Genomic DNA, 26,962 nt, shown 5'->3' on the forward strand with positions numbered 1-26,962 from the left:
TAATACAGGACGTAGGATAGCATAACAACTATGATGAATATACAAATAGTTTCAATCTTCAGGAAATTCTCCCTGGTATAGTTCCTGTAGGATAGTGGGAAAACTGTCTAATTGGGTGTCTGATTTGCAGGTACAGACTGTTATGTTTCTTAGGAAAATTAATCCCTAGTTTTAGTTGGCTGAATTATTTAATTATATCATCAGAAACTTTCTTCTCTAAGAGCTAAATTCACCTTGGGGAGTTCTATTCAGTTATACCATTAACACTGATGACCTTTTTGTGACAGGAGTAAAATTAGCCCCTGGTGTTTGTTTTGTTAATCCAATTCTTCAAATCTCTAAATATTCGTACATGGTGGTACTGGTAGGCAGTAACTATTCATTCCGTGCTGTCCTTGTCAATATTTTAGGAATTGTGCGTTCATTAGGTTACATTCAAGTATCTCAGAGAATTTGGAGGAAATGTTGGATAGAAGGAGCCAAGGTAGTCTTATTTTTAGCATATTGTGCTAAAAGTCCAGCTACCCCGTGACCCAGTTTACCTAGTGGTATTTAAAATATAGGCAGAATGGCCCTATACTTGTTCATACGGAGTGAAATCTCTTAATGGTGACGTGCTATACATATTGATAAAGAAAACTGTTAATTTTAATTCTATTAAATATAAAATCACCTTGATAAAAATATTCAATAAAGGGAAAGAAAAAATATTATAGTTTGAAATACAACTTTAATTTTAAAAAATCAATATGCTGTGTATAATGTTTTGTTACAAGATTATCAGCTTGATTTGTTTTGTACTTATATTGACTGAACAAAATGATATTTTGAATTAAGCATAATATTGATTCAAAGTTATTTATAAATGATCAAAATGATAGCTGAATATTACTAATGTCAGTAATTAGTTAGAACTGTTGGTCAGCAAAGACAAATACAGTTAAAACAGATATATGGAAACTGGTACTATAATTGAGTATTAAGTCATATCAAATAGGCTTAACTAAAAGGAACATTTGAAAGCATGTTTTTTTTTTCAAATGGCATCAGCTTTGTACACTTAGTGTTTCATAATCTAGAAACACAGCAGCTTGGCACAATAATTAATGGAATGCATTATCAAATTGGTCTCTACAGAAGGGCAATAGAAATGGCAGCTAGAGAACTATCCACAATCATTACAGGGTTTCTAAATGGATATCCAGTAACAATCAGTTTCCTCTCTTGTTCTCTTTCCTAGATGAACCACACAAGCATTGTAGGATGTTTATTTACAAGCACCAAGAATTTTCTGCTGTGCATTTCTTTGTCCATAACTACTAATATTTGTTTCTCTTTATTTTTACAGACCCAGATCCAACTCCCATTTTGTCAAAGATTTCCATTGACTTCAATGGGAGTTTGACTGAGCACATAACTACTATATATCAAGTGCTCATCACATATAGTAATGCTGTGAGAAGAAATCCAGCTTGTTACCAGCTGTTTGAGAAAACAGAACTTGTGTATCTGTTATAAATAAACGGATCTAAAAATTTTATTAAGCTAATGTTAAAATATATATATTATATATATATATATATAATACATAGGTTGGGAAAAGAGTGTTTGTACATCTGGGTACAGTGCTTAGATTATCCACAAACAGTTTGTTTTTAAAGTCATATGATACATAGAGTACATAATCAGCAATAACCCAAATTTAGGTGAACAGATTTAACAATACAATTTAGATATTAGAATCCGAATACTTGGGTACATCACTCATGAAAAGTTGTACAGAGAGTTGGTTGTGGAAAGCAAAATAAATCAATGAGTGGAGACTGTCACTCAGTAATTGAGAATTAAGTTGGTTGTCCATTTAGAAAATACAATCCATGAAGAAAGTGTTTGTTACTTTCCTGACTGCGCTTCTCGTCGGCACTCCAGCTCATCCCTCCTGGTATTGCCGATGTCCAGTGATGTGTTCTTTGTAGATGTCCCTCGGCCACCTGATGGCGTCTGATACCATGAGTTGCCACATCAGCCAAGCGTAGGATTGACCGATTCCGCATTCTCTCAGCACTTGCTCATTACTGGGATCCCACGCGCCTAAGGCTCCGACGATCAGTGCATTTGTCTAGACCTGGTAACCGTTAGCTCTCAAGGTTTTGGCCAGAGGGACATATTTCTCTACCTTTTGAGATCGGGCATCGTGGAAGGCTAGGGTCCTATTCTCGAATGGCACTGTGATATCCACCATGATGATCTTCTTCCAGTCTTTGTTGGTGATGACTATGTCCGGTCGCAGTTGGCTGTTGGTTCCAGAGATGACAGAGTTTATGGCAACCTTCCCCATGTGTGGTGGGATGGCTCTGGCCAGGCGATCTTGGATGGCGTTGTGTCGCAGCTGAATTACACTAAGAAAATACCCTACACTGCATCAGTGATTTCTGCTCCAAATTTAAAACTGACCTGCAAGATCTCAAAATTCTGCTTCCACTTGACAAAGGAGCAACAGTAATTGCTCTTTGGTAATGTTATTAAATGTTGACATTTTAAGTGAACAATGTAGTTGGATGAGTTTAAGTGCCCATAGCATTAGCTAGAGCCGAGCATAAGGCAGACATGTTGTGCTAGCTTCCCCACACAATTCTGTCAACATAATCAGTGATGACTTGTGCCTCCAGTCCTGAGCTACTGTTGAGTAAACACTGATCATCATGTATGATTATACCAGAGGTCCCTAGAGTGTATTCCCTCCAGCCCCAAGCACTAAGTCAAACCACATATGAACCCAGGTAGCTTCAGTGGACATTTTAAAACAATTAAGCCTTAAAAAATCAGAACTTTGATCATAACAAAATAAAGCCAGACCAAAAAAAATTCTGGTTAAAAAACACAAAATTCCTGAAGGATATAAATCCCTAAAGCCTTGTATATAAATATAACCATCAATTTTCCTCTGTAGCAAATTCCTTTATAGATGGCAATGTAAGAAAAAGTCTTACTTTCCCAGTATGTTTGCATTCCCCTCCGCCTTACAGTTCAAGGCAGTGATGCCATACAGGCTCTAGTTTCAAACCAACATCTGGAACTTGAGTCTTGAAAGACATCCACAAAAAACAACGGGTAGTGATTAGCCACCTTTATAACTCATAAGGCCAGATGTTAACTGGTGCAAATTGGCAAAGCTGCGTTGAACTTAATGGAGCTACGCTGATTTGTGTCAGCTGAGGGTCAGGCCCTGTTCACTCTCCGAGGCACTGAAATAGATTAGCCTCACCTTGGCATGGGAATTTCAGTCAAGACTGCCTGAGACTTTGCATTGAACAATCCTAGAGAACAACATTTATAGCCCCTGGAGGGAGAGAATTAGGAGTTTTATTCCTGAGGAAGTTCTCTCACTCTACGTTATGTGGAAACTCTTACTGGGAAATAAGTGTATGCTTTTGCTGTTCACAAATAATGGAGACAAACATATCATATTTACAAACTAAACTCAAATGTGCAGTTTATCCTGCTGTACCCTACCCAGGTGTTGGTTTGTGCCATAAGTATTTTGGATGTTTTTATTGTTAAATATCAATATGGCAAACAGACAATTTTTTAGAATAGTGACATTAATTCTCAACATGGAGCATGAGACCGTTCACAAGTAATAGGTACTTTGCAGAGAAATATATTACAATCTGTACACTAAGGGCTCAGTCCTGCAAACTTACAACTGTACAATCAGTGTTTACTCACATCAGTAATCCCATACTGGGCTGCACACCTGAATTAAGGCTAATTAAATGACTAAGAATTTGCAATATCAAACCCAGAAGCATTACAAAAATTGTGAACAGTGGATTTTCAGCTGCTGCATTTATTATACACTAGATCAGGGATCTCAAACTCAAATCACTACGAGGGCCACATGAGGACTAGTACATTGGCCCGAGGGCCGCATCACTGAAACCTTTTATACAATGATACAAAAGTATAGTCAAAAATGAAAAAAATGAAGAGTAATATAGTATGCTATTAAAAGTCAATGTATTAACTTTTTTAAAACTGTAATGCAAAGAGGAGTTTTAATAAAATATAAACACTCAGTAATGCACCTCACTCAAATGACAAAACACGCATTTACTTTTAGAATTACTTCGGTTAAAGCCCCCCACTCTGCCCCCGGCCCTGCCCCCACTTCACACCTTCCATGAGGCCTCTTCCCACCCCATCCCCATTCCAACCCCTTCCCCAAATCCCTGCCCCAACCCTGCCCCTTCTCCGCCTCCTCCCCTGAGCGTGCCATGTCCCCACTCCCTCCTGGAAAGTCCAAACAGCTGTTTGACAGCAGGAAGCACTGGGAGGTAGGTAGAGGAGCGGGGACACGGTGTGCTCGGGGAGTGGGAAGGAGAAGGAGAGGCATGGGGGAGGGGAACTTGGCTGCCAGTGGAGTCAGCGCCTATAGTGGGCCACAGGAAATTATTCTGCAAGCCACATATTTGAGACCCCTGCACTAGATCATTGCACTTTTTCTTACAATAACAAATATTTACTATGGAAATTAATTCCCACTAACATTTTCCTCCATTGTTTCCATATTTAAAGAACATGTAACCATGTATTACAAGTGCCTCATCTCCTTTTACTGCATTAGGCAGGTGCTAGCCTTATCTGGGTCTTCTCCATCAAGCCTGATCCACTTCTTTTCAATTTCAACCTATGGTTAGAAAATATACATATACAACATTAGCAAATGACTAGGTATTAGAAGCCTGACCATGCACTACTGAAATCAATGGGATTTTTGACACGGACTTCAGTGGATGCAGAATCAAGCCTTAGAGGTTGAGGCCTGAAACACAAGACTCAAGATCCAATGAATTTCAAATCACCACACCCAAAATTTGTTTGGTAGGGAAATGGGAAGTTGGTTTATCAGGTCTGGTTTGGGCCCCATCTCTAAGAATCATGTCTTCAGATCAAGGATATTCTTTTATTAAATAATTACTGTGTTCAAAGCCATTAAGCCAACAAATAAATGCATGCAAGCTCATATGCTTAAAAAGTAAATCACACATACCGCCACCAAGCATTTTAAACAAAGAACAGGGAAAGAGACCACTTGGAGACATCTTCCCCCAAAATATCCCCCCAAGCCCTACACCCCCTTTCCTGGGGAAGGCTTGATAAGAATCCTCACCAACTGGTACAGGTGAACACAGACCCAAACCCTTGGAGCTTAACAACAATGAAAAATCAATCAGGTTCTTAAAAGAAGAATTTTAATTAAAGAAAAGGTAAAAGAATCACCTCTGTAAAATCAGGATGGTAAATACCTTACAGGGTAATCGGATTCAAAATATAGAGAATCCCTCTAGGCAAAACCTTAAGTTACAAAAAGACACAAAAACAGGAATATACATTCCCTCTGGCACAGCTTATTTTACCAGCCATTAAACAAAAGAAAATCTAATGCATTTTCTAGCTAGATTACTTACTAATTTAACAGGAGTTGAAAGGCTTGAATTTCTGATCTGTTCCCAGCAAAAGCATCACACAGACAGACAGAACCCTTTGTCCCCTACCCCCTCCAGATTTGAAAGTATCTTGTCCCCTCATTGGTCATTTTGGGTCAGGTGCCAGCAAGGTTACCTTAGCTTCTTAACCCTTTTTCAGGTGAAAGAGTCTTGCCTCTGGCCAGGACGGATTTTATAGCACTGTATACAGAAAGGTGGTTACCCTTCTCTTTATATTTATGACAGGGTCTTACCAAATCACTGTCCATTTTGGTCGATTTCATGTTTTTAGATGTTTACATCTGAAATTTCAGTTTTTTAATTGTGAGGGTCCCGAATGAAAATGGAGGCATGGAGGGGTCGCAAAGCTCTTGTAGAGTGGGCACGGGATTGCCACCCTCTCTTCTGCACTGCCTTCAAAGCTGGGCAGCTGCAGAGCTTCCTGCAGCTTTGGGAGATAACCAGAGGTGGGTCTGATCTCCCCACAAGAGTGACCGTGCAGGGGAAGAGGAAGTCCTGTCCCTCCCCAGCCCATGAACTGGCAGCTGGAGCCTGGTGAATGGTAGGAGCCCCTGGCTGGGGTGCCTACCCTCTCCTTCCCCTCCAAAAACTACATTTCAAGGGGGAGGTCTGATTTCACAGTCCATGGTGTGTTTTTCATGGCCGTGAATTTAGTAGAGCCCTACACATACTTTATAAATGGTGTATTAGAACAAAAAAATTGCAGAAAGCAAAGAAGTGAAGAATACCTGGCAGTTGTAGCAAGTTTTCTGGTTCAAATGTTTCTGGGGCTGAACATCACATTCTATGCCCAGCGATTTTACTTCAGTCCCTGAGGCACACGCATCAAGCATGACAAACTGTACAGTTGCAAATGGATACCAGTCAGAAGGTATTTCCTGGTCTGATCCAAGTTCTAGTTTGTAAGACATACTGTATGGATGATATGGGCCTTTGAAAGGAAAAAATCACAGTTCATTATTTTCTCTCCATTTTTAGTACATGGTTAATCTGTTAACTGGGTATGGTAGTGCTATCTTTTAGTAAACTGTAGTTATTACATAATGCAAGATTACTCTATCATCTGTCTAGCTATTTATAAAGTGCCTAATCACTTGGCATCTAGGCACAAGATTATACCCGTTATCATGTTTTGCCTATTTCAACATATTTCTATAGTAGTCATCATAGTTTTTTCAAATCAGTTTTCACAAAAGTCACCACATACATTGAGGGCTGGATGGACACCATAAACCTGTGTCTAGGGCCATGGCTCCTGGATTTAAGTGATTAAATTAGAATCTCAGCTTTCATTTTTAAAATAATTCAGTTTCTATCTCGCATGGGTGTGAAGAAAAGCTTGAAAATATGACCCAAGTGTAATCATGCTGTGCTGTCTGCCAACAGTCTGAAACAATAGCACTCAGATGGATGAATTACCCCATGTATCACAATGGAGTGTTAAACTCCGAGGCTTGGTCTACTCTTAAAATTTAGATCAACATAGGTATGGCGCTCAAGGGTGTAAAAAAATCCACACCCCTGAGCGCCATAGCTATGCCAACCTACTGCTCAGTGTAGACACAGCTAGGTCGAATGCTCCCAGTTGCTGGAGGACATGGAATTCCTACAGTGGCAGAAAAACACTTTCCATTGCTGTAGTCTGCATCTATGCTAAGAGTGTACAGCAACATAGCTATGGCGCTGTCACTATGCTTCTGTAGTATCTATCGTGTAGACATGGCCTAAGACCCACTGCTCTGGGCAACTTGCCAACACTGCCCTAGCAAAATATGATGTGTGTGGCAGGAGGACAAGAGTGAAGTACAGAACGCCACCCGTCCAAGCAGATACACCCCAACTGCTGAGATAAATGTGTGGGGACCTGCTGCTACCCTGTCCTCTCCAAGATGTGGGGGAGCACTAAAAATCCAAAATTGGGGGAGGGGGAATCTCATGCCACCATCCCTGACTCTTTTCAATTGCACGGGGCCCCCAGCTGCTGCATGGGGATAGAGCCATGGTGGGGAGGGGACATGTGTTGCAGTATGCCCCAAATTGCCTTAATCTGGCTCTGGATCCTATAACTTCAGTTTTTTAAAATAACTTGGGAGAGGCAGGGGAGTTCATTTTTCCATCCATTGGCACACAAGCACTTTAGGGTGAACAGCTAGATTTCCAAAGACATTGAAAACAGCAAGTTTGCTTTGTGAGTTCAAGCAAAATATTGGAATGAAAAGAATCTTCTACATCACAGCTTCCTCTGCAAAGTCTTCAGAGCAAACTAAGTGGTACTGCTGCCTTTTCTTCCTCCCCAATGCTTGTTAATGGTAATGTGTAGTGTCAGTATAAAGAGGAACTGTGTACTTTAACCACAGTTTGGCTTCAGGCAGGAAAGCACTGTTACAAAAAGGACTGACCATACTTTGTGAATGGGACTGTAGGTTTAGATTTCATCCATTACAGTGAATGACATGTCAACTTGCACCTAAAAGTGTCTATTCTTTATAAATTTACATTTCTCAATGGCAACCAATAAGCAGGGAGGATGAAACCAAATTTATGTAAAGGTAAAGAAAAAGATTATATGCTTAGCATTATTTGTCATGTGGATGTCATCAACACATAGTGCTTACATTCACAACGTCATCAGCAATTCATAGGGTAAAAATGGACCTTTGAAAGAAAGTAATCAAAGCAATTACCTATAGTATCAATGCATTGTGAGAAGGTAAATGAAAACTGATTTACCTATCTTAATAAAATAGGAGGAGGGGAAATAAAGTGACCTTTACTTTCTAAAAGTAACCACAGTCATTAGGAAACAGAGTTTCTCTCTTGTTAGTTTTGAATATCTATTACTTGTATTATTCAGTTCTTACAACCTTAGAGTGCCATATGGAGTATAGATATACTTAAATATAACATTTTTAAAGTATTTCAGAAATATTTCAGATATCTTGAAGTCTTACTCAAGACCTTGTTGTTAACCAACTCTTATCCCAAATCTTTTATTGAGACAAGTAAGATCATTATCTATATTTATGACACTATAATTAAATCTCAGTCAGAACGTCCACTACAGGCCCATATTTTCAGGGTGTTTAGTTTGTGAACACAATCCAGCATGAAATTTGTTATATAAAATAGGATTTTCAAAAGAACTCAGCACTGACCTAACTCTGCACTCACTGAAGTCAATGGTAAAATTCCCAATGAATTGAAAAGTCCACCCATAATGTCTCTAGCAAGCAGAACATCTTAAAATAATTTTTAGAAAATAACACATATTTGACCAATTTTGATGGTCTGAAGGAGTCACATTTATCTATAAACTATATACATGTATTTTTATTAAAACTACTTAGCTGCAAATTTCCCAAAAGAAAAATCTAGTTAAACCTACCACGCCCTCATTTTAACTCCAGTTTGAAGTAAGAATATTAATTAAAATATTTCTTGCATATCTATTTTCCTTGCATATGCATATTAATTTTTGATACCACCATTCCTTAAGGCATTGTATGGTGGGGGGGGGGTGTGTGACAGGTATAACCTGGTCCTTTGGTGAATGAGGAGTTATCCTCAACTCAACTCATTCCCTTTTTAGGTGTTGTGGGGATGGGCTATTTATTGGCTGCTTGGGAGAGAAGAGGGGAAGGAGATGGGAAATGTCTTCTGGAAGATTGGGATCTACCATGAAGATCATGTGACTGAGCTGAATTCCAAATTGGGGAGGTTTCCCTTTGTTCTCCTCTCCTACGTCCCGTCCCCCACTTGGGTTAATTTATTTTGCTTTTTTGCTATAAAAATAATCTGATGAGAAAAAATCCTGACCACAGACAGCTTTTCCCCCATGCTGATTCATTCCAATACACATAGAATCATAGAAGATTAGGGCTGGAAGAGACCTCAGGAGGTCATCTAGTCCAACCTCCTGCTCAAAGCAGGACCAACCCCAATTACATGGAATGCAAAGACATCCTTGGGCCAAATATTCAGAACTGCATGTATGCAATCACACTGGTAGGGCATGTGCTCTCCTTGATTGTTTGCACCTTGTAAAATATACATTAATATTTTAAAGTGTTGTTTTATATGTAATCTTTTACTAAAAGGTATCTTTGCTCCCCTTGATATTATGTTTGCAATCCTTATTTGATTAAATGCACATGTAGCATAAACCAGGTTTAGATCTTATCTAAGTGCAGAATTCTGAGGACTGCCATCCAGAAGCAGCACAAGAAATTCATTGCTAAATCCACTCTCACACTTTTCAGATTTTTTTTAAATGAGATTTGTATCAAGGCAGATACCCATCAACCAACCAGATAATACATATAACTCTCTAATTTTCTTTCTTTCTTTGGTGTCTTGTTTAGGCTTTCTTCCATTCATCTTGTTTGTATTTTACTGTACAAAAGCACAGCTTTAATCCTTACCAAATACCATAACGAGATATTAGTTGTATAAATAGTGCAAGGGGAAAAAAAGTCTTGTATCTATAATTGTAGGTGCTAAACAAAAATACCTAGTTCCTAAAAATTTCTCTCTCTCAAAAAAAAAAATCAGACCAACAAAATAATGGGAGGAAATTTAAAATATTACAAAAGACAACTATAACTTATATAACATTTTATAATTAATTAATTAATTAATGGACTAATTCTGCAGCACTTAATACTACGTAGCACTTAACTACTTATCTACATGCTACTCAGTATGAAGAAGGCCTGCAATATCAAACATTTTAGGTCTGGTCTACACTTGATATATGGACAAGTAAAACTACTTTGGTTGTGTGATTTAGCAAAATAGTTATACTGATAAACTGGACACTGGTACCCCACTAGGAAAAATAATCATTTCTCCCCAGTCCATCAATCCTCTCAATTCTCTCCACAAGCTTTCCACCTTATTGTCCATTTTTTCTTGTTAATCAGTTCCCTTCACCTTTCCATTCTATTATTTCCCTTCTTCCTCCCTCAGTTTCCATTCCCCCATACTCCCATCATATTTAATCTCTCATTTGCTATTTAGTTGTCAACTCCTGCCTCTGATCTGCCCAGCTCCCAATTCCCACTTGTTAAATTTTTGAGCTTTCTCCCATACTGCCCTTCACACTTTGGAGGATCTCCCCATAAACACCCACAAAGCTATCTCATTATCATCTTTCAAAACCTTGCTTAAAACTCTCCATTGCCATGAAACCTATAAAAAACTTGACAACGGTTAGGCCACTAGTGTGCTGAGACTAATGCCTGTCACTGGGGCCCTATCAAATTCACAGTCAATTTTGGTCAATTTCATGGCCAGAGAGTTTTTAAATTGGTCAATTTCACATTTGCAAGTTTTACATCTGAAATTTCAGTTTTTTAACCAGGGGCAGTCCTGACCCAAAATGGAGGCGTGGGATTGCCACCCTCTGCTCTGCCTTCAGAGCTAGGCTGCTGCAGAGCTTCCAGCAACTAGGAGAGAGACCTGGAGACGGGTCTGATCTCCACGCAAGAGTGACTGTGCAGGGGAAGAGGAAGTCCTGTCCCTACCCAGCCCGGCAAACTAGCAGCTGGAACCCAGTGAACAGTAGCCCCTGGCTGGGGCACCCCCAGCCATGCCCTCCAATAGCTATATTTCATGGGGGAGGTCTGATTTCACATTCCATAACATGTTTTTCACAGCCATGAATTTGGTACAGCCCTACCTATCATCGTGGCCAATATTGTCTCCTTGTTCTCTCACGTCAGTCTTTATTCATCTGTTATCTCTTGTTTTATACTTCGATTGTAAGCTCCTTGGGGCAGGAGCCATTTTTTGCTCTGTGTTAGAATCATAGAATCATAGAATATCAGGGTTGGAAGGGACCCCAGAAGGTCATCTAGTCCAACCCCCTGCTCAAAGCAGGACCAAGTCCCAGTTAAATCATCCTAGCCAGGGCTTTGTCAAGCCTGACCTTAAAAACCTCTAAGGAAGGAGATTCTACCACCTCCCTAGGTAACGCATTCCAGTGTTTCACCACCCTCTTAGTGAAAAAGTTTTTCCTAATATCCAATCTAAACCTCCCCCATTGCAACTTGAGACCATTACTCCTCGTTCTGTCATCTGCTACCATTGAGAACAGTCTAGAGCCATCCTCTTTGAAACCCCCTTTCAGGTAGTTGAAAGCAGCTATCAAATCCCCCCTCATTCTTCTCTTCTGCAGACTAAGAAGTGTTTGTACAGCACCTACCACAGCGGGGTCCTGGTCCATGACTAGGGCACTTAGGTGGTACAGTAATACAAATAATTAACAATAATTTCTATCCCTCCCTCTTATGTCTCTTTCCATCTCCAGTCCTTTCTCAGAGCCTGACCTGGGCTGCTTCCTCATCACCCATAGCATTTGCTGATGTTGCAACTCCTTCCCTCTCCCCTTGCCAACTGCTCAACAGTCTCTAGCCCCAGTTTCATCCCTCAGTTTCCTCGGGGTCTCTTACTGAAAGCAGGTAGGCTGCCTGAATGGCTGGAAAGGCAGAAAGGGGAGTATCTGTCATGAATCCCAGTTACTCTGGCAGATAGTCAAAAGCAGGAGAACTGAAAGGGGATGCCAGGAAGGAACCATAAACCATGAGCCACAGATCAAAGACAAAAGTTAGGCACTTCTATTAGAAAATTGCCCTTCAACCCTGTATACCTTACTAGAATCTTCTATGTGGTAGGTACAAGCTACATTTTGGGCCAACTGTAAAAATTAATGTAGTACTTTATTGCACTTGTACTTTTGTCATCCATACACTGACCATTCTAAGACATAGACCATTCTAAGCTGGTGAATAGATTCATCACACTAAGTAGTTGCTGTCTATCTGCAGAGTCTTTTCCTCAAGAGTTTATAAAACAAAAGAAAAATAAGTTAAATTGAAAAATTGCTCAGGAGATATTCAGTCCAGTCCTGTGACCTTTGGGCTTCATGCCCAGCCTTCTCAAAAGCACCATGTGTCATGTCTTTCCAGCCAGACACTCTTATAGCCTTTCCCTACTCAAAGGGAGTGGTAAGCTGGGCTGGAACGAACCTGATAGCCTCCCTGTACCTGAGTTTGTTCGTCAGTCTTTCTATAGTGGGTATCAGTGCCCTGTAATGGATGAAATGCAAGAACTACTCATGCGTGTGAGATCTCATCCTTTAGTGACTGCAGTCTATAAAGGATAAGCCTCTAATTCTACTAAATGTGCAAAAGTACTTAATGCAATGTCATTAGTTAATATACTTTTAAAACAATATACTAATCTGATTCTTATCTGCTGGTAACACCGTGAGACCACACATTCCCACAGTGACTTTATTGCCATAGAACCAAATCCTGTGCACCATATCCATGCAAGGAATCCCATTGTCTTCAATAGGATATAGCATACTAATTACAGTAACCAGAATTTTGTCCACATTTAACTTTTTTTCACTGGGGGAGGGGAGTGGGTAGGGGAGGGCATATTTACTAGAAATCTATTTGTACATTGTTTTCTCAATGTCATCAGCACCTTTATTAAGAAATGGAACACATTTTTTCATTCATTCTATTCTACTCCATTTTCAATGGGTAGCACTTTGGAAGAAAAGAGCTATCCTAAACAGAAAAAGTACATTTAGAAATGAAATTTCAAACAGTAGGCAGGTGCATATGCAGTCCACATACTGGTTGAGGCAATTTAAATTTAATATTTCCCTTCTTTTTGTGTCTGTTCTATATTTCCATTACAAGAATCTCTCTCTTTCACACACACACACACACACACACACACACTATCAAACAGGGAAAATTTAACATCCTAATTATTTTAAACCATGAGTATGCTTATAAAGGGCTATAGATATAGGATATAAAAGTTAAAAATGGGAAAGAACTACTTTAAAGAGTTTATTTGCTTTTTTAAAAAACAGTTTAGAATTTAAACTTTTGAGTGATGGAGGGTCTAACAGGGAAGGCTGTTGATTGGAGGTGGTGACTTTGTACTAAAGTATAAATGAAAGGTGCACTTAACAGGGTTAAAGTTTTGCTGGGCTTTTTCAAGATGCAATTTGAACTGCTACGTGGTAAAATATAAGATATCTTGGAATTTTGATCCATTTGTTAATCTACCTTCTTGCACCCATATTTCTAGAAGGTATAATTTCTGAAAACGGTATACATACAAGAGAATGTAATCGTTGTCATTGCCTTGCACAAAATATTCCAAAAGCGTCACATACATAATGCATATCCAAGGGGCCTTCGTTCTCCAGCACTTACTAAGACAGAGCAAGATTTTTTTTGTCTTTTTTATGTCTCATGAAAATAATGCATTGTTCTATTAATCTGAAACTGTTACTAAAAATAAGGTTTTTAAAAATGAATTTTTATTTATATTTTTCTCTTTTTAAAAAAAATCTATTTTTCCTGAATGAAATAAAGTTAACTGGCTTCCCCAGGGGAAAAAATGAACAATTTCCATGTGTATGATTAAAAGTAGGGCTGTCGATTAAATGCAGTTAACTCACACGATTAACTCAACAAAATTAATTGCAATTTAAAAAATTTATTGCAATTAATTGCAGTTTTAATTGCACTGTTAAACAATAAAATACCAATTGAAATGTATATACATTTTGTTGATGTTTTCTACATTTTCAAATATATTGATTTTAGTTATAACACAGAATACAAAATGTACACGGCTCACTTTATATTATTTTTATTACAAATATTTGCCCTGTAAAAATGATAAAATAGTTTATTTCAATTCTCCTCATAAAAGTTCCATAGTGCAACTGATTATTGTGAAAGCGCAACTTACAAATGTAGATTTTTTTTGTTACATAACTGCACTAAAAAACAAAACAATGTAAAACTTTAGAGCCTACAAGTCCACTCAGTCCTACTTCTTGTTCAGCCAATCGCTAAAACAAACAAGTTTGTTTACATTTGCAGGAGATAATGCTGACAATTTCTTATTTACAATGTCCCCTGAAAGTGATAACAGATGTTCGCATGGCCAGCGCTGCAAGGTATTTACATGCCAGATATGCTAAACATTTGTATGCCCCTTCATGCTTCGGCTACCATTCCAGAGGACAGGCTTCCACGCTAATGATGCTCATTAAAGAAATAATGTGTTAATTAAATTTGTGACTGAACTCCTTGGGGGAGAATTTTGTGTCTCCTGCTCTGTGTTTTACTCGCATTCTGCCTTATATTTCATGTTATAACAGTCTCAGATGATGACCCAGCATGTTGTTTGTTTTAAGAACACTTTCACTGCAGATTTCACAAGACACAAAGAAGGTACCAACGTGAGATTTCTAAAGATAGCTACAGCACGCAACCCAAGATTTAAGAATCAGAAGTGCCTTCCAAAATCTGAGAGGGATGGGGTGTGGAGCATGCTTTCAGAAGTCTTAAAAGAGCAACGCTTCCGATGTGGAAACTATAGAACCCGAATCACCAAAAAAGAAAATCAACCTTCTGCTGGTGACATCTGTCTCAGATGATGAAAATGAACATGCGTTGGTCTGCACTGCTTTGGATCATTATTGAGCAGAACCCATCATCAACATTGACACATGTCCTCTGGAACAGTAGTTGAAGCATGAAGGGACGTACAAATCTTTAGTGCATCTGACACGTAAATATCTTGCAACACTGGATACAACAGTACCATGCTAATGCCTGCTCTCACTGTCAGGTGACATTGTGAACAAGAAGTGGGCAGCATTATCTCCTGCAAATGTAAACAAACCTTTTTGAGCAATTGGCTGAATAAGAAATAGGAATGAGTGGACTTGTAGGAATCCAATTACTTTTGGACATAACTCTACATTTGTAAGTTCAGCCTTCATGATAGAGTTTGCACTACAGTACTTGTACTAAGTAAACTGAATAATACTATTTCTTGTATTTTACAGTACAAATATTTATAATAAAAATAAATATAAAGAGAGCACTGTACACTTTGTATTCTGTGTTATAATTGAAATCAATATATTGAAAATGTGGAAAACATCCAAAATATTTATATAAATGGTATTCTATTATTGTTTAACAGCACGATTAATCGTGCTTAATTTTTTTTAATCGCACGATTAACCGCAATTAATTTTTTTAATTGCTTGACAACCCTAATTAAAGCTTAGTTGAATTTATTTTTTTTGCAGTGGGCATTTATTTAAGGCATCACCACCACAGAGAAGGAATATAACCCAAGGCACTGTGGTGTCAGTGTTTATATTTTTCTATGAATACAAACTCAGAATATTAGTTAGTCCACAAACATGGTACTAAATGGCTGTGCTTTCACATGGAAAGCGAACACGTCAATGTTGAAACTCAATAGACCTCTGGATTCCAAGGGAGATTGACCACAGCACCTTCTAACTACACTGACACTATCTCTTGGCAAGAAGATGCAATACGTTAAGACTCTGAGGTTCTAGTCCCAGCTCTGCCACTGACCAGCTTGGTGATGCTGGTCTGTTTTTGATTCCCATCCCACCTTTGTCTGTCTTGTCTCTTTAAATTGTACAATATTCATGGGCAGGAACCATTTTTTAATATGGGTTTACAGAGTGCTTAGAACAATGAGGCCCTGGTCACAGTTAGGGGCTCTAGGCACTACTGTAGTACAAGTACTGAAGAAGAAGCTACCACCATCAAGATGAAATTGCACATTAGAAAAAAACATTTAAGGTCAAATTCTCCTCTCATTAAAAGGCCCAGTCCATCTCCCATTGAAGACAATGGGAGTTGCACTGGGACTGCGTCCTTACATTAGTGTCAATTTGGAAAGTCAGTGAATTTATATAAGTATAAGATCAGCATGAGAGAAGAATCAGGCTCCTCCAGTAGAAGAGCTGTTCCCAAAAAATACTATTTTGATAATGCAGAATATATTTACTTGAGTTTTTATCCGGAAGTCTGTCTATCTTCCACACTACAGCCCTATAGGCACTTTCATATTTTGCTGTTCCAATTGAGACCTGAATTACAGGATCAGATTCAACTTCATGTAAAGAACCAAGGCATGTTTTTCTGTTCATTTTTGCTTTTAGGGACTTCTGTCTTTGGAGATTCATGGTCCAAAGTGCTTTGATCCACTGTGCAGGAACTGGAAAGCATATCATGACATTTTCACAGTATTTCATGGAATGCAAATGTGCTGGAATCAGAGAAGTAGAAGACATGTTTATAAAAGCCTGAAGTTCTATGTATGCTCCCTGAACAACTACTGCAGCCTTTAAAGAAAATGGAAGGTCTTGCCCAATATACAGTGTCTTGAAACGCATCAGTTCTAACCTACAGGCATCCAGGGGTGTAAACTTAATAATTCTAGATTGCTCAAACTCATGTGTTTTGACACACTTATGGAAATGGTAGTCAAGAATATCAATCCATTTCTTCTCCAGGTCCTTGTCAAAATAAAGTTCATCTCTTTTCTGGAGCGCTAGATCATTTAAAGTAAAAAAGCATTCAGTATTGCCATTCACAAAACACATACAATAAATGTGTGTGATGACAGCACTTTCTACAAGTTTTCCTTCTGTTTTAGTGACTTTCCCCCAAAACTTATCCACTATTTCTAGTATAATTTTTTGTTCCTCATAATTTCTCTTTTGTTTACAAATGGCAGGAAGCTTCATTAACTCTTCCTCAACTGTTGTAAGGAAATCAGTGAAGTCATTGTAATCCATGGTTCCTAATTTTAGCATCTGCTCCACCTCTGGTTCATGGACCACTTCTGCTTTGGGGTGGTATTTTCTTTTCTCTGTATAAGACACATATTCAATCTTCACGGTATGGATTTTTCCTGAAACACTACAGTTCTCTAGCTTGGGTTCTGACAGTTTACAGTATGGTTGGAGCTGGAATTCTTTAAAAGGTTTTTCAAGACCCTTCTCGTAGTACATTTGTAAAATACCCCCAGGTAGGATTTTAAGATAAATAGGACCCCACTGCCGAGATGACATCATATTCTTCTTCTCAGGAATTCTTAGCATGAAAGGCCAACCATCTTTTTTCTGGCTCCTGAAGAGACTGTATGGAATGAAAGAAGAGAGATTACGCCATGCATGTAAGCTGGAGGCAGACAGGTTTCCCAAAGTATCAGTTTGCAAATGTTCAAGCCTTTCACAGATATAACTGAAGGAATTCTGATCGAGACTTTTCTGATCATGGCAAGTATCTTTTTCTTTAGAACGGCAAATACTTCTGCAAAGCTTTTTATCCTTTCTCTGTGTGTCAGCGTTATAGGGAGACATGCTAGTTGAACACCCCTCTTTCCAAAATAGACTTGAAAAAGCACAGTCATTCTGAAAATATTGGAAGCGTTCCAATTCCAACTGATCTTCTAATTTATTGCAGCTTTCTTGGTAAGTAGGATTTATTTCACCTGGGGCTCCTTGTTTAGAGACTAAAATCTTAGGTGGATCATCATTAGGTGCAGTGCTCAGTTTCTGAAAAGCTAAGGAAGAACAAGTCCCAGATGGTGGGTGAAGGTTAATGTTTGATGACAATTCAGGAATAGGATAAAGGATGTGAATTTCTGATTTGGGGATATAGGGACTTCCTGAATAGTCTTTGGTAGGTGTAGAAAGTGGAGAGTTACTAGGAGGTCCAGCATTTAAGTAAAAGTCAGCTACAGGAGAAGAAAGTGGAGTTCTGTTTGTAGAAGTTGACCTACTTGAAGATTCATGCATATTAGCAAGATTGAGATTAAGACCATTTGCTTTACAGGTATTACTATTTTCCACTGATTTTTGAGGAGATTGAGAGAGGGGTTCATCATCAAAAGTGACCCAGTTTGCTGGATATGTGGAACACATCTTGTAGGAAAAAACTTGAAACACTTATACAGGTATCACCTCTGAGTCATCTGTTGAGAAATAACAAAACAAGAACAGACGTAATAAGAAATAAATGCAATTACTTTTGAAAAAAATTTACAATATTCAAATTTCATAAGGCCTAAATTTTCATGAGCATCCAGTTTTGGGTGCCTCAATTTCTGGATGCACAATTTGAGTCACCTAAGGCTTGATTTTTAAAGTACTGAGCAGACATTTTTAATGTACTGCCACAGACCTCCAATTGCTGTCACAATTTGGGCACCCAAACTTAGCGGACAGCTTTGAACATTTGATACACACACACACACACAAAGTAAGTGGAGTTGACAGAAATACCTACAGGTAAGGTTGCCTAACATTTTCAATTAGAAGGTTCTGTTATCTTTGGCAAAATAACTGTTTGAGCTGAAATTTTCATGCAGTTTATCTGCCTCATGATGAATTTCTTGGGAAAGTTCAGCAAAAATGGCTCATCTGTTTCCAAGACGGAGGCTAGGAGAAAAATGCATTGCTTTGCCCATGTTAAAAATTCTTACAACTGTTTTGCTGAGAAGCTATAATACCTCCATGCTTTGGGGCAGAGACTTAACATTTGGTAGATGGGCATGTGTGTGCATGGAGGAAGCTTCATTAACTCTTCTTCAACTGTTGAAAGGAAATGTCCACCAAATGCATCCGATGAAGTGAGCTGTAGCTCACGAAAGCTTATGCTCAAATAAATTTGTTAGTCTCTAAGGTGCCACAAGTACTCCTTTTCTTTTTGTTGCAAGGTAGTCAGTGAAGTCATTGTAATCCATGGTTCCTAACTTTAGCATCTGTTCATGCCCTATGCCCTTTTTCTGTCTCTGAAATTTCACCCAAATTTGGCTGAGTTATAAGCCTCTGAAAATATAAATTTACATATCTCAGAAGTTCGTTGTGGCTGGCAGAAAAATTCCCTGAACATTTCATCCATACTGAGCCTGATCTACCCACACCGAGTTCTGTGCCAGCCACAATTCACATGCTCCAACAAGGGGTTGAGCAGATTTGAGGTCAGTGAGACTGATGCCTAGGCAGAATGGAGGAGGAGGAAACCGTCAAACTCAAATACATACGACTAGGTGCAGAGGGACAGGCCGGAAGGGTCCTATGGAGGAAAAAAGTAATGAATGTAATTAAAGACTGTCATATTACATAATCATGGGGGGCATATCAAGGTTGAACAGGCAACTTGAATTCTGGCATTTCCTAACTTTTGAGTGCTACACCTTACAACCTTAAAACATTCTTAACATAGGGATGTGTGCATGGAGGGTGTGTGTGCTATATATAATTTTATTTACAAACACATACCTAAAAGTTATGCTCACTCCACTAGACTTTTGTGCTGGCTCTTTTTCTGATGATGGTTGTTGGTAACAGCAGTAGGAAGAAACATATCCAAAGTGTGGGGGAAAAACATATTATTCTTGCCCTTTGCACCTGTGATGTCAAAAGCCAGCTTTGAAGGAAATACTAGGATTTCTTTCCACTTAAGTTTAGTATGCATGCCTTTTTGTTCTTCAAGACAGTTAAGAATAAATAACTTAAGCAAAACTACAAGAAAGTAAGACTGAAGCATTCAGACCAAATTGTGGTGTTAGAAAGTATCTTCATTGTCTATGCTATGATGAGCCAATTTTTCCCAAACCACACAAAGTTTTCTATTCTGTAAGTACTGTAAATAGATGTGGTCACCTTAGGGCTTCTTACCATCAGGATGTGCACATTGTTAGCAAGATATGACTGAAAATTCCACATTTAATTTGTTTTGTGGTTGTCTGAAATGGTTCACATTAAATTTGCTTTTGTAGTAGTGGCATGAAATGGACATTTCAGAAGTATAAATACATTTCTAATATTAAAAGTATAAAATGATATTCTGTATACCATATTTTTGTGGATACTAAAATTTATTGTAAATAGAGCCAATAACAACATCCTTTATAGGGAGAGCTGGCACAAACACCTCTAAGAAACGCCATCTAACATTGTCCATTTACAAGCAATTGATAACAGACCTTATACTTTGCCAAACTTTAACCATCCAGGCTGAAATTTTCCATGAAGGGTGTCTAACTCAAACAAAATTATTTTTTGAAAATTTCAACTAAAACCGTTCCGCTATTTCTCAGAGCAAAGCTAGAGAAGATTATGTTGTTTTGCCCTTGTTAAAAAAAAAAAATATCTTACTACCATTTCATTGAGAAGCTCTAGGGCCTCCATGCTTTGGAATAGGGACTTGAAACTTGGCAAGGGTGGGAATCAGCTTGATATCAGGAATGTGCGTCTTGCCGTCACCATAAAAATCCACCCTAAATTTGTTGAATACCGCCATTTCCTAACGTTTGAGTGCTAGGCCTTACAATTTTAAAACATTCTTAACTAGGGCTGTCAAGCAATTAAAAAAATTAATCGCAATTAATCGTGCAGTTAAACAATAATAGAATACCATTTATTTAAATATTTTGGATGTTTTCTACATTTTCAAATATATTGACTTCAATTACAACACAAAACACAAAGTTTACAGTATATTTATTTTTTATTACAAATTATTTCGACTGTAAACAAAAGAAATAGTATTTTTCAATTCACCTAATACAAGTACTGTAGTGCAATCTCTTTATCATGAAAGTTGAACTTACAAATGTAGAATTATGTACAAAAAAAAGACTGTTACCTTTTCTGTAACTGGTGTTTTTTGAGATGTATTGTTCACGTCTATTCCACGTGCTCGCCACGTGCACCAGTGCCGGAAGTTTTTCCCCTAGCAGTACCGGTAGGGGAGTGCCCCAAGCGACCCCTGGAGTGGTGCCTCCATGGCGCGGTATAAGGGGTGCTGCACGCTCCCCCCACCCTCAGTTCCTTCTTGCCAGACAACTCCGACAGAGGGGAAGGAGGGCGGGATAGACATGAGAAACACATCTTGAAGAACACGAGTTATGGAAAAGGTAACTCTCTTTTCTTCTTCGAATGATTGCTCATGTGTATTCTATAATAGATGATTCCAAGATGTATCTGTTGGAGCTGGGTAGGAGTTCACAAATTCTCAGGGCAGAGCACAGCCCTTCTGAACCCGGTGTCTTCCCTTGTCTGGTTTCAGAGTAGCAGCCGTGTTAGTCTGTATTAGCAAAAAGAAAAAGGAGTACTTGTGGCACCTTAGAGACTAAAAAATTTATTTGAGCATAAGTTTTGTGAGCTACAGCTCACTTCATCGGATGCGTTCAGTGGAAAATACAGTGAAGAAATTTGTCTGGGAGACGATCGCATAATGCGAGGTGAACATGTGAACTGAAGACCATGTGGCAGCCCTGCAAATGTACTGAATGAGGACATGGGCTAAAAAGGAAGCTGATGAGGCTTGCGCCCTTGTCAAGTGTGCCCTCACAATCGACAGTGGAGGGATTCCCGCCCCAGGTCATAACAGGTTTGGATGCACGAGGTGATCCAATTGGTGAGCCGTTGAGTGGAGATTGGCCAACCCCTCATGCATTCAGCCAAGGTGATGAACAGCTGCGAAGGCTTCCTGAATGGCTTAGTCTGTTCCAGGTAAAAGGCCAGAGCCCATCTCACATCCAGCGTATGGAGGCAGTGCTCCTCACTGAATGCATGGGGCTTGGGGCAGAGGACCAGCAGGGAAATGTCCTGACCCATGTGGTAGACGTAGACCACCTTCGGGAGGAATGAAGGATGCAGTTGGAGCTGGACTTGTCCTTATGGAACACTGTGTACGGGGGCTCAGAGGTCAGGGCCCTGAGTTCCAAGACCCGTCTAGCAGATGTGATACCACCAGGAAGGCTACCTTCCACAAGAGATGCGACCAGGAGCATGTAGCTAACAGCTCAAACGGGGGACCCATCAGCGGGCCAGCACCAAGTTCAGGTCCCACTGCAGCACTGGAGGCCTAACATATGGGAAAAGGTGATCCATCCCCTTAAGGAATTGGCCAGTCATAGCATGGGAGAATACCGTGTGCCCCTGCACCAGTGGGTGGAATGCCGATATAGCCGCCAAGTACACCTTGACGGACGAGGGCGCCAACTCTTGGGCTCTACGGTGAAGGAGATAGTCTAAAATGAGCTGGATCAGGGAAGCCATGGGGAAAACGCCCTGCTCATCAGGAAAATCGAGACCACTTCGCCAAGTAGACTTGATGCATGAAGGGACACCTACTTTCCAAGAGAATGTGCTGAACCCCTTCTGAGCATGTTCTTTCCTCCTGGCCTAACCATTGAGCAGCCATGCTGTGAGGTGGAGTGCCGCTAGGTTGGGGTGGAGGAGGCAGCCCTGGTCCTGAGACAGCAGGTCCAGGTGGGGTAGCAATGGCCACGGCGGGGCAACCGCCAGGCTCAAGAGGGTCCCGTACCAATGTTGCCTGGGCCACGCCGGGACAATCAGGAGGACCTTGGCCCTATCCATCTTTATCTTTTCCAGGACCTTGCCGATCAGCGGGATCATGGGGAAGGCATAGAGAAACTGGCCTGACCACGATAGGAGGAAGGCATCAGAGATAGCGCCCATTCCCAGCCCCCCCTCCCCCGGAGCAGAACCAGGGACACCAGCGGTTCTGCTGAGTCACGAACAGGTCCACCTGGGGAGTTTCCCACTCTTGGAAAAGTCTGTGCACCACCTCTGGGTGTAGAGACCACTCATGCTGAGAGGAGAAGTCTCGGCTCAGGCGATCTACCCACGAGTTCCGGGCACCTGGTAGGTGGTAGGCTTGTATGCAAATGTTGTGGGCTATACAGAAGTCCCACAGCCTGAGGGCTTCCTGCTAGAGGAGCAGGCCATGCTTGCCTGCTGATGTAAAACATTGAGGCCGTATTGTCTGTGAGAACTCTGACCACTCTGCCTTCCAGGTGCGAGTGGAAAGCCATGGTCGCCAGCTGGACCAGCCTGAGTTCCTTAACGTTTATATGTAGGGCAAGGTCCTGTGCAGACCTCAGACCTTGGGTCTGAACATCCCCCACATGGGCTCCCCACCCCAGGTCCGAAGCATGGGACACAAGCTCCACCAGTGGGGGCCTACCCCCGAGAAGGACCACCATTCCAGGGAGGCGATCACCAGCTCAGGCACAGTGAGGACCTTGTCCATCCTGTCTCTGACCAGGGAGAAGACTGAGACCAACAGAGCTGGAGGGGCCTCATCCTGAATTTGACGTGGCAAACCACATATGTGCATGTCGACATGTGACCCAGGAGCTGGAGACATGCTCTGGCTGTCATCACTGGAAACCTTGTGACTGTGTCAATGAGCCCTTTCAAGGTCTCGAACCTGTCTGGTGGGAGGGAGGACCTGGCCGACATGGTGTTCCAAATGTCTGCCCAAATAAACTCTATGCGGCTGTACCGGGACTAATGTGGACTTGGTGTCATTCATCAACAGGCCCAGAGTGGCACATATGGACAGGAGGAGCGCCATGTGATCCCGCACCTGCGAGCGGGAGCTGCCCTTGATCAGCCAGTAATCCAATAGGGGAAGATCTGGACCCCACGACGTCTGAGGTAGGCTGCCACTACAGACATGCACTTTGTGAATACCCTGGGAGCAGTGGACAGGCCAAATGGAAGGATCATAAATTGGTAGTGTTTCTGCCCAACGGTGAAACAGAGGAAGCGACTGTGCCCTTGAATATATGGATGTGGAAGTACAAATCCTGCAGATCGAGGGCGGCGTATCAGTCCCTGGGATCCAGAGAGGGGATGATGGAGGCCAGAGAGACCATGCAGAACTTGAGCTTTATCATGTACTGGTTCAGGCCTCGCAGGTCCAGGATGGGCCTGAGCCCCCGTTTGGCCTTTGGGATAAGGCAATAGTGGGAGTAGTACCCCTTGCATTTGAACTCGGCTTAGGAGCGGTGGAAGTGGTGCCAGCGAAGGAGCTGCCCCACCTCCTGCTCGAGCAGGGCGTCATTAAAGGGGTCCTCCAGGAGGGGTGGAGGGTGGTTGGGCGGGGCAGAGGTAAACTGGAGGGAGATGGTGTTGCAGACCCATCGGTCCGAGGTCAGCCATGACCATTCTGGGAGAAAAGCACCGAACCGGTTGGAGAAGGGAAGCTTTATTGCGGGTGGATCCCTGATGTGAACTGGTAGGTCGCCCACGGGTGACCTTTCAAAACTGCCGTTTCCCCGTTTGTCCTTGGAGGACCCAGGCTGCGGGCAGACCGGGACTGCCTCTGTGGGCATTTCATATAGTTCCGTGACTTTTTATAAGGGGGCTCATATTTAGAGTGGGTGGCCTAGCCAGAGACGGAACATAGAGGCCAAGTGTCTTAAGCGTAGTGTGGGAATCTTTCAGGCTATGCAGTTTTATGTCCATCTGTTCTGCAAACAGGGCATTGCCGTCAAACGGGAGGTCCTGCAAGGAGTTCTGTGCTTCACTGGACAGCCCAGACAGCAGGAGCCATGACTCTTTCCCCCACCAGAGCTTTGAGCTCATTCCTGTCACACTCTTGGAGGGAGTCCTCGAATTTGGGCAGAGAGCCCCACAGACTGAACTCATACCGACCCATGAGAGCCTGATGGTTCGCCACCTGTAACTGGAAAATTGAGGACGAATAAAGTTTTCTCCCAAATAAATCCAGCCTCCTTGAGTCTTTATTTTTTGGAATAGGGGCTGGTTGGCCCTGCCGCTCCCTGTGGTTGATCGACATGACCACCAGGAAGGTAGGGGCAGGGTGGGTGTACAGATATTCCTGCCCCTTGGCAGGCACAAAGTACTTGCGTTCCCACTCTCTTAGAGATGGAGGGAAAGGAAGCCAGGGTTTACCACAAGGCATTTGAGATTTTTGCCACCCCTTCATGGAGTGGAAGGGCTGCTCTGCCCAGTATCGAGGCAGATAAGAAGTTGAAGAGGGAGTCCGAGAGCTCCTCCACCTCCTCAGGCTGAAGGTTGAGGCTCGATGCCACCTTTTCAATAGTTCCTGGTGGGCTTTAGAGTCCTCCCGTGGAACAGAGGCAGGAGGGGCCTTAATTGCCTCATCAGGGGAGAGTGAGGAGGCAGGCGCGGTACTTTGCGTGTCCACTTGCACCGGCACCAAAGATGCACGTCCCAGCAACTCCTTCCTTGGAGGCTGGGAAAGGGATGCTGACAGCCGTTCTGAGGCTCCAGCCACCGAGCAGGCCCCCACCAGGGACTGCATGGGTGGCCAAGGGGACCATTGGTGCCATTGGGTGCCAGCCATGGAGCCTAGTGCCACTGCACCTGCACCTACTGTGACACTGGCGGAGCAGGCTGTTCAGCCTGACTGGCCTCTCCCGTTGATCGATGACTATGAAGGGAGGCTGGGCTGGTGTACAACCTGCCACTGTCCCTGGACCTGCAGGAGCGGTGGCATCAGTAATGGTGCTGACCATGAGACCGTGATCCCGATGTGGAGAAACAGTACTGCCGGTAGCAGCTGCTCCGCAATCGTCTCTGGCAGGTGGATCCATGATGGCAAGGCGCTGGTAATTGACTCCCGAGACTGCAGGAGCGGTGCCATGGCGGGGTCCTGGAGCAAGATGACGAATAGGAACAGCATCAACGATCATGTCACAACTGGCTAAGATAGCACCTTGGAGATGAGGACCTTCGGTGCTGTCTGCCTCGGTCTCGATGGTATGCACTCCTCAAGGCGGAGTGGTGCCTGGAGCCCCTGTCAGTCGGAACCCAGCCAGACAACCCGGTGGGAGTTGATAGTGACCGGCGTGGACTATGCACGGGATGGTCGCTAAGCAGCGAAGGTGTCTGGAACATTCCCTTGACTGCAAATGGTACCAAGCCGGGGGCGACTACAGAGATCCCAGCAGCGGCTTGCCTCTGGACCGTGGAGCCAGATTTGGCAGTGCCCCTGGTACCGGTATGGACTTAATGTCCCAGGCTGTTCGCAGGGGCTCCAGGTGGAGGGCATCTGGACATCTGGGGAAGCCTGGACCTGAGTCAGAGACCAAGAGGCCGATGGGGATTGAGGACTGCCCAACATGGGTCTAGCCTCTCCCCTGGTGCCACAGCAGAAAAGGCCTCTTCTTAGCCTTCTTGGCGTGCCCCGCTGACGGGGAGTGGTGCCAACTGGTAGATGGCACCAGGGGGTTGCCGCATACCGACACCGTGGTACCCAGTGCCGACTCGGAGCGGCACGTCGGGGTCAGCGCCAACCTCTTCAGGATGGCTAGAGCCGAATGTCTCTCTCTCTCTTGGTCCTAGGCTTGAACAACCTGCAAATCTTGCAGCGATCGCTGAGATGGGTTCCACCCAAACACCGTAAACAGTCTGCGTGTGGATCACTCACAGGCATCGGCAGCCTACAGGTGTCACATGACTTAAAACCGGGGCAGAGGGCATGCCCAGCCACGAGCGCACTAAACTAAACTAAACCAAACCAAACCAATCTAACTACTTCAACGACAGGTACTACTACACTGAACGAACAAGCGTCCTGGAGGAAAGCTGCAGACAAGCTGGAGCAGAGCAGTTCCGAAGCACCTTCACTGGTGGCAAGAAGGAACTGAGGGTGGGGGGAGGGCACAGCACCCCTTATACCATGCCACGGAGGGGCCACTCCAGTAATTGCTAGGAGCACTCCCCTATGAGTACTGCTAGGGGAAAAACTTCCAGT

General features: G+C 42.0%; 1 protein-coding gene and 1 long non-coding RNA gene across 4 annotated transcripts in view; both read right to left on the reverse strand.

The window, feature by feature from the left end:
* The window catches only part of LOC122459667, a 1,177,620-nt gene that overhangs the window by 558,492 nt on the left and 592,166 nt on the right, over window positions 1-26,962 (reverse strand). The window lies entirely within an intron of this gene.
* Window positions 1,047-26,962, reverse strand: part of STON1 (stonin 1) — a 60,724-nt gene continuing 34,808 nt past the window's right edge. The window contains exons 2-5 of one of the 3 annotated variants that reach the window (XM_043512306.1): window positions 17,118-18,368; window positions 16,395-16,655; window positions 6,239-6,441; window positions 1,047-4,690 (exon numbers count right to left, since the gene is read on the reverse strand). In XM_043512306.1, the coding sequence (XP_043368241.1) occupies window positions 4,616-4,690; window positions 6,239-6,441; window positions 16,395-16,655; window positions 17,118-18,318 (1,740 nt within the window). In that variant the 5' untranslated portion in view covers window positions 18,319-18,368 and the 3' untranslated portion in view covers window positions 1,047-4,615. Of the gene's footprint in view, window positions 4,691-6,238; window positions 6,442-16,394; window positions 18,369-26,962 lie in introns of all 3 variants that reach the window. The other 2 variants (XM_038396743.2, XM_043512307.1) reach the window with 2 other exon arrangements.

This window comes from Dermochelys coriacea, chromosome 3 (assembly GCF_009764565.3).
Source record: "Dermochelys coriacea isolate rDerCor1 chromosome 3, rDerCor1.pri.v4, whole genome shotgun sequence".
NCBI classification, from domain to species: domain Eukaryota; kingdom Metazoa; phylum Chordata; order Testudines; family Dermochelyidae; genus Dermochelys; species Dermochelys coriacea.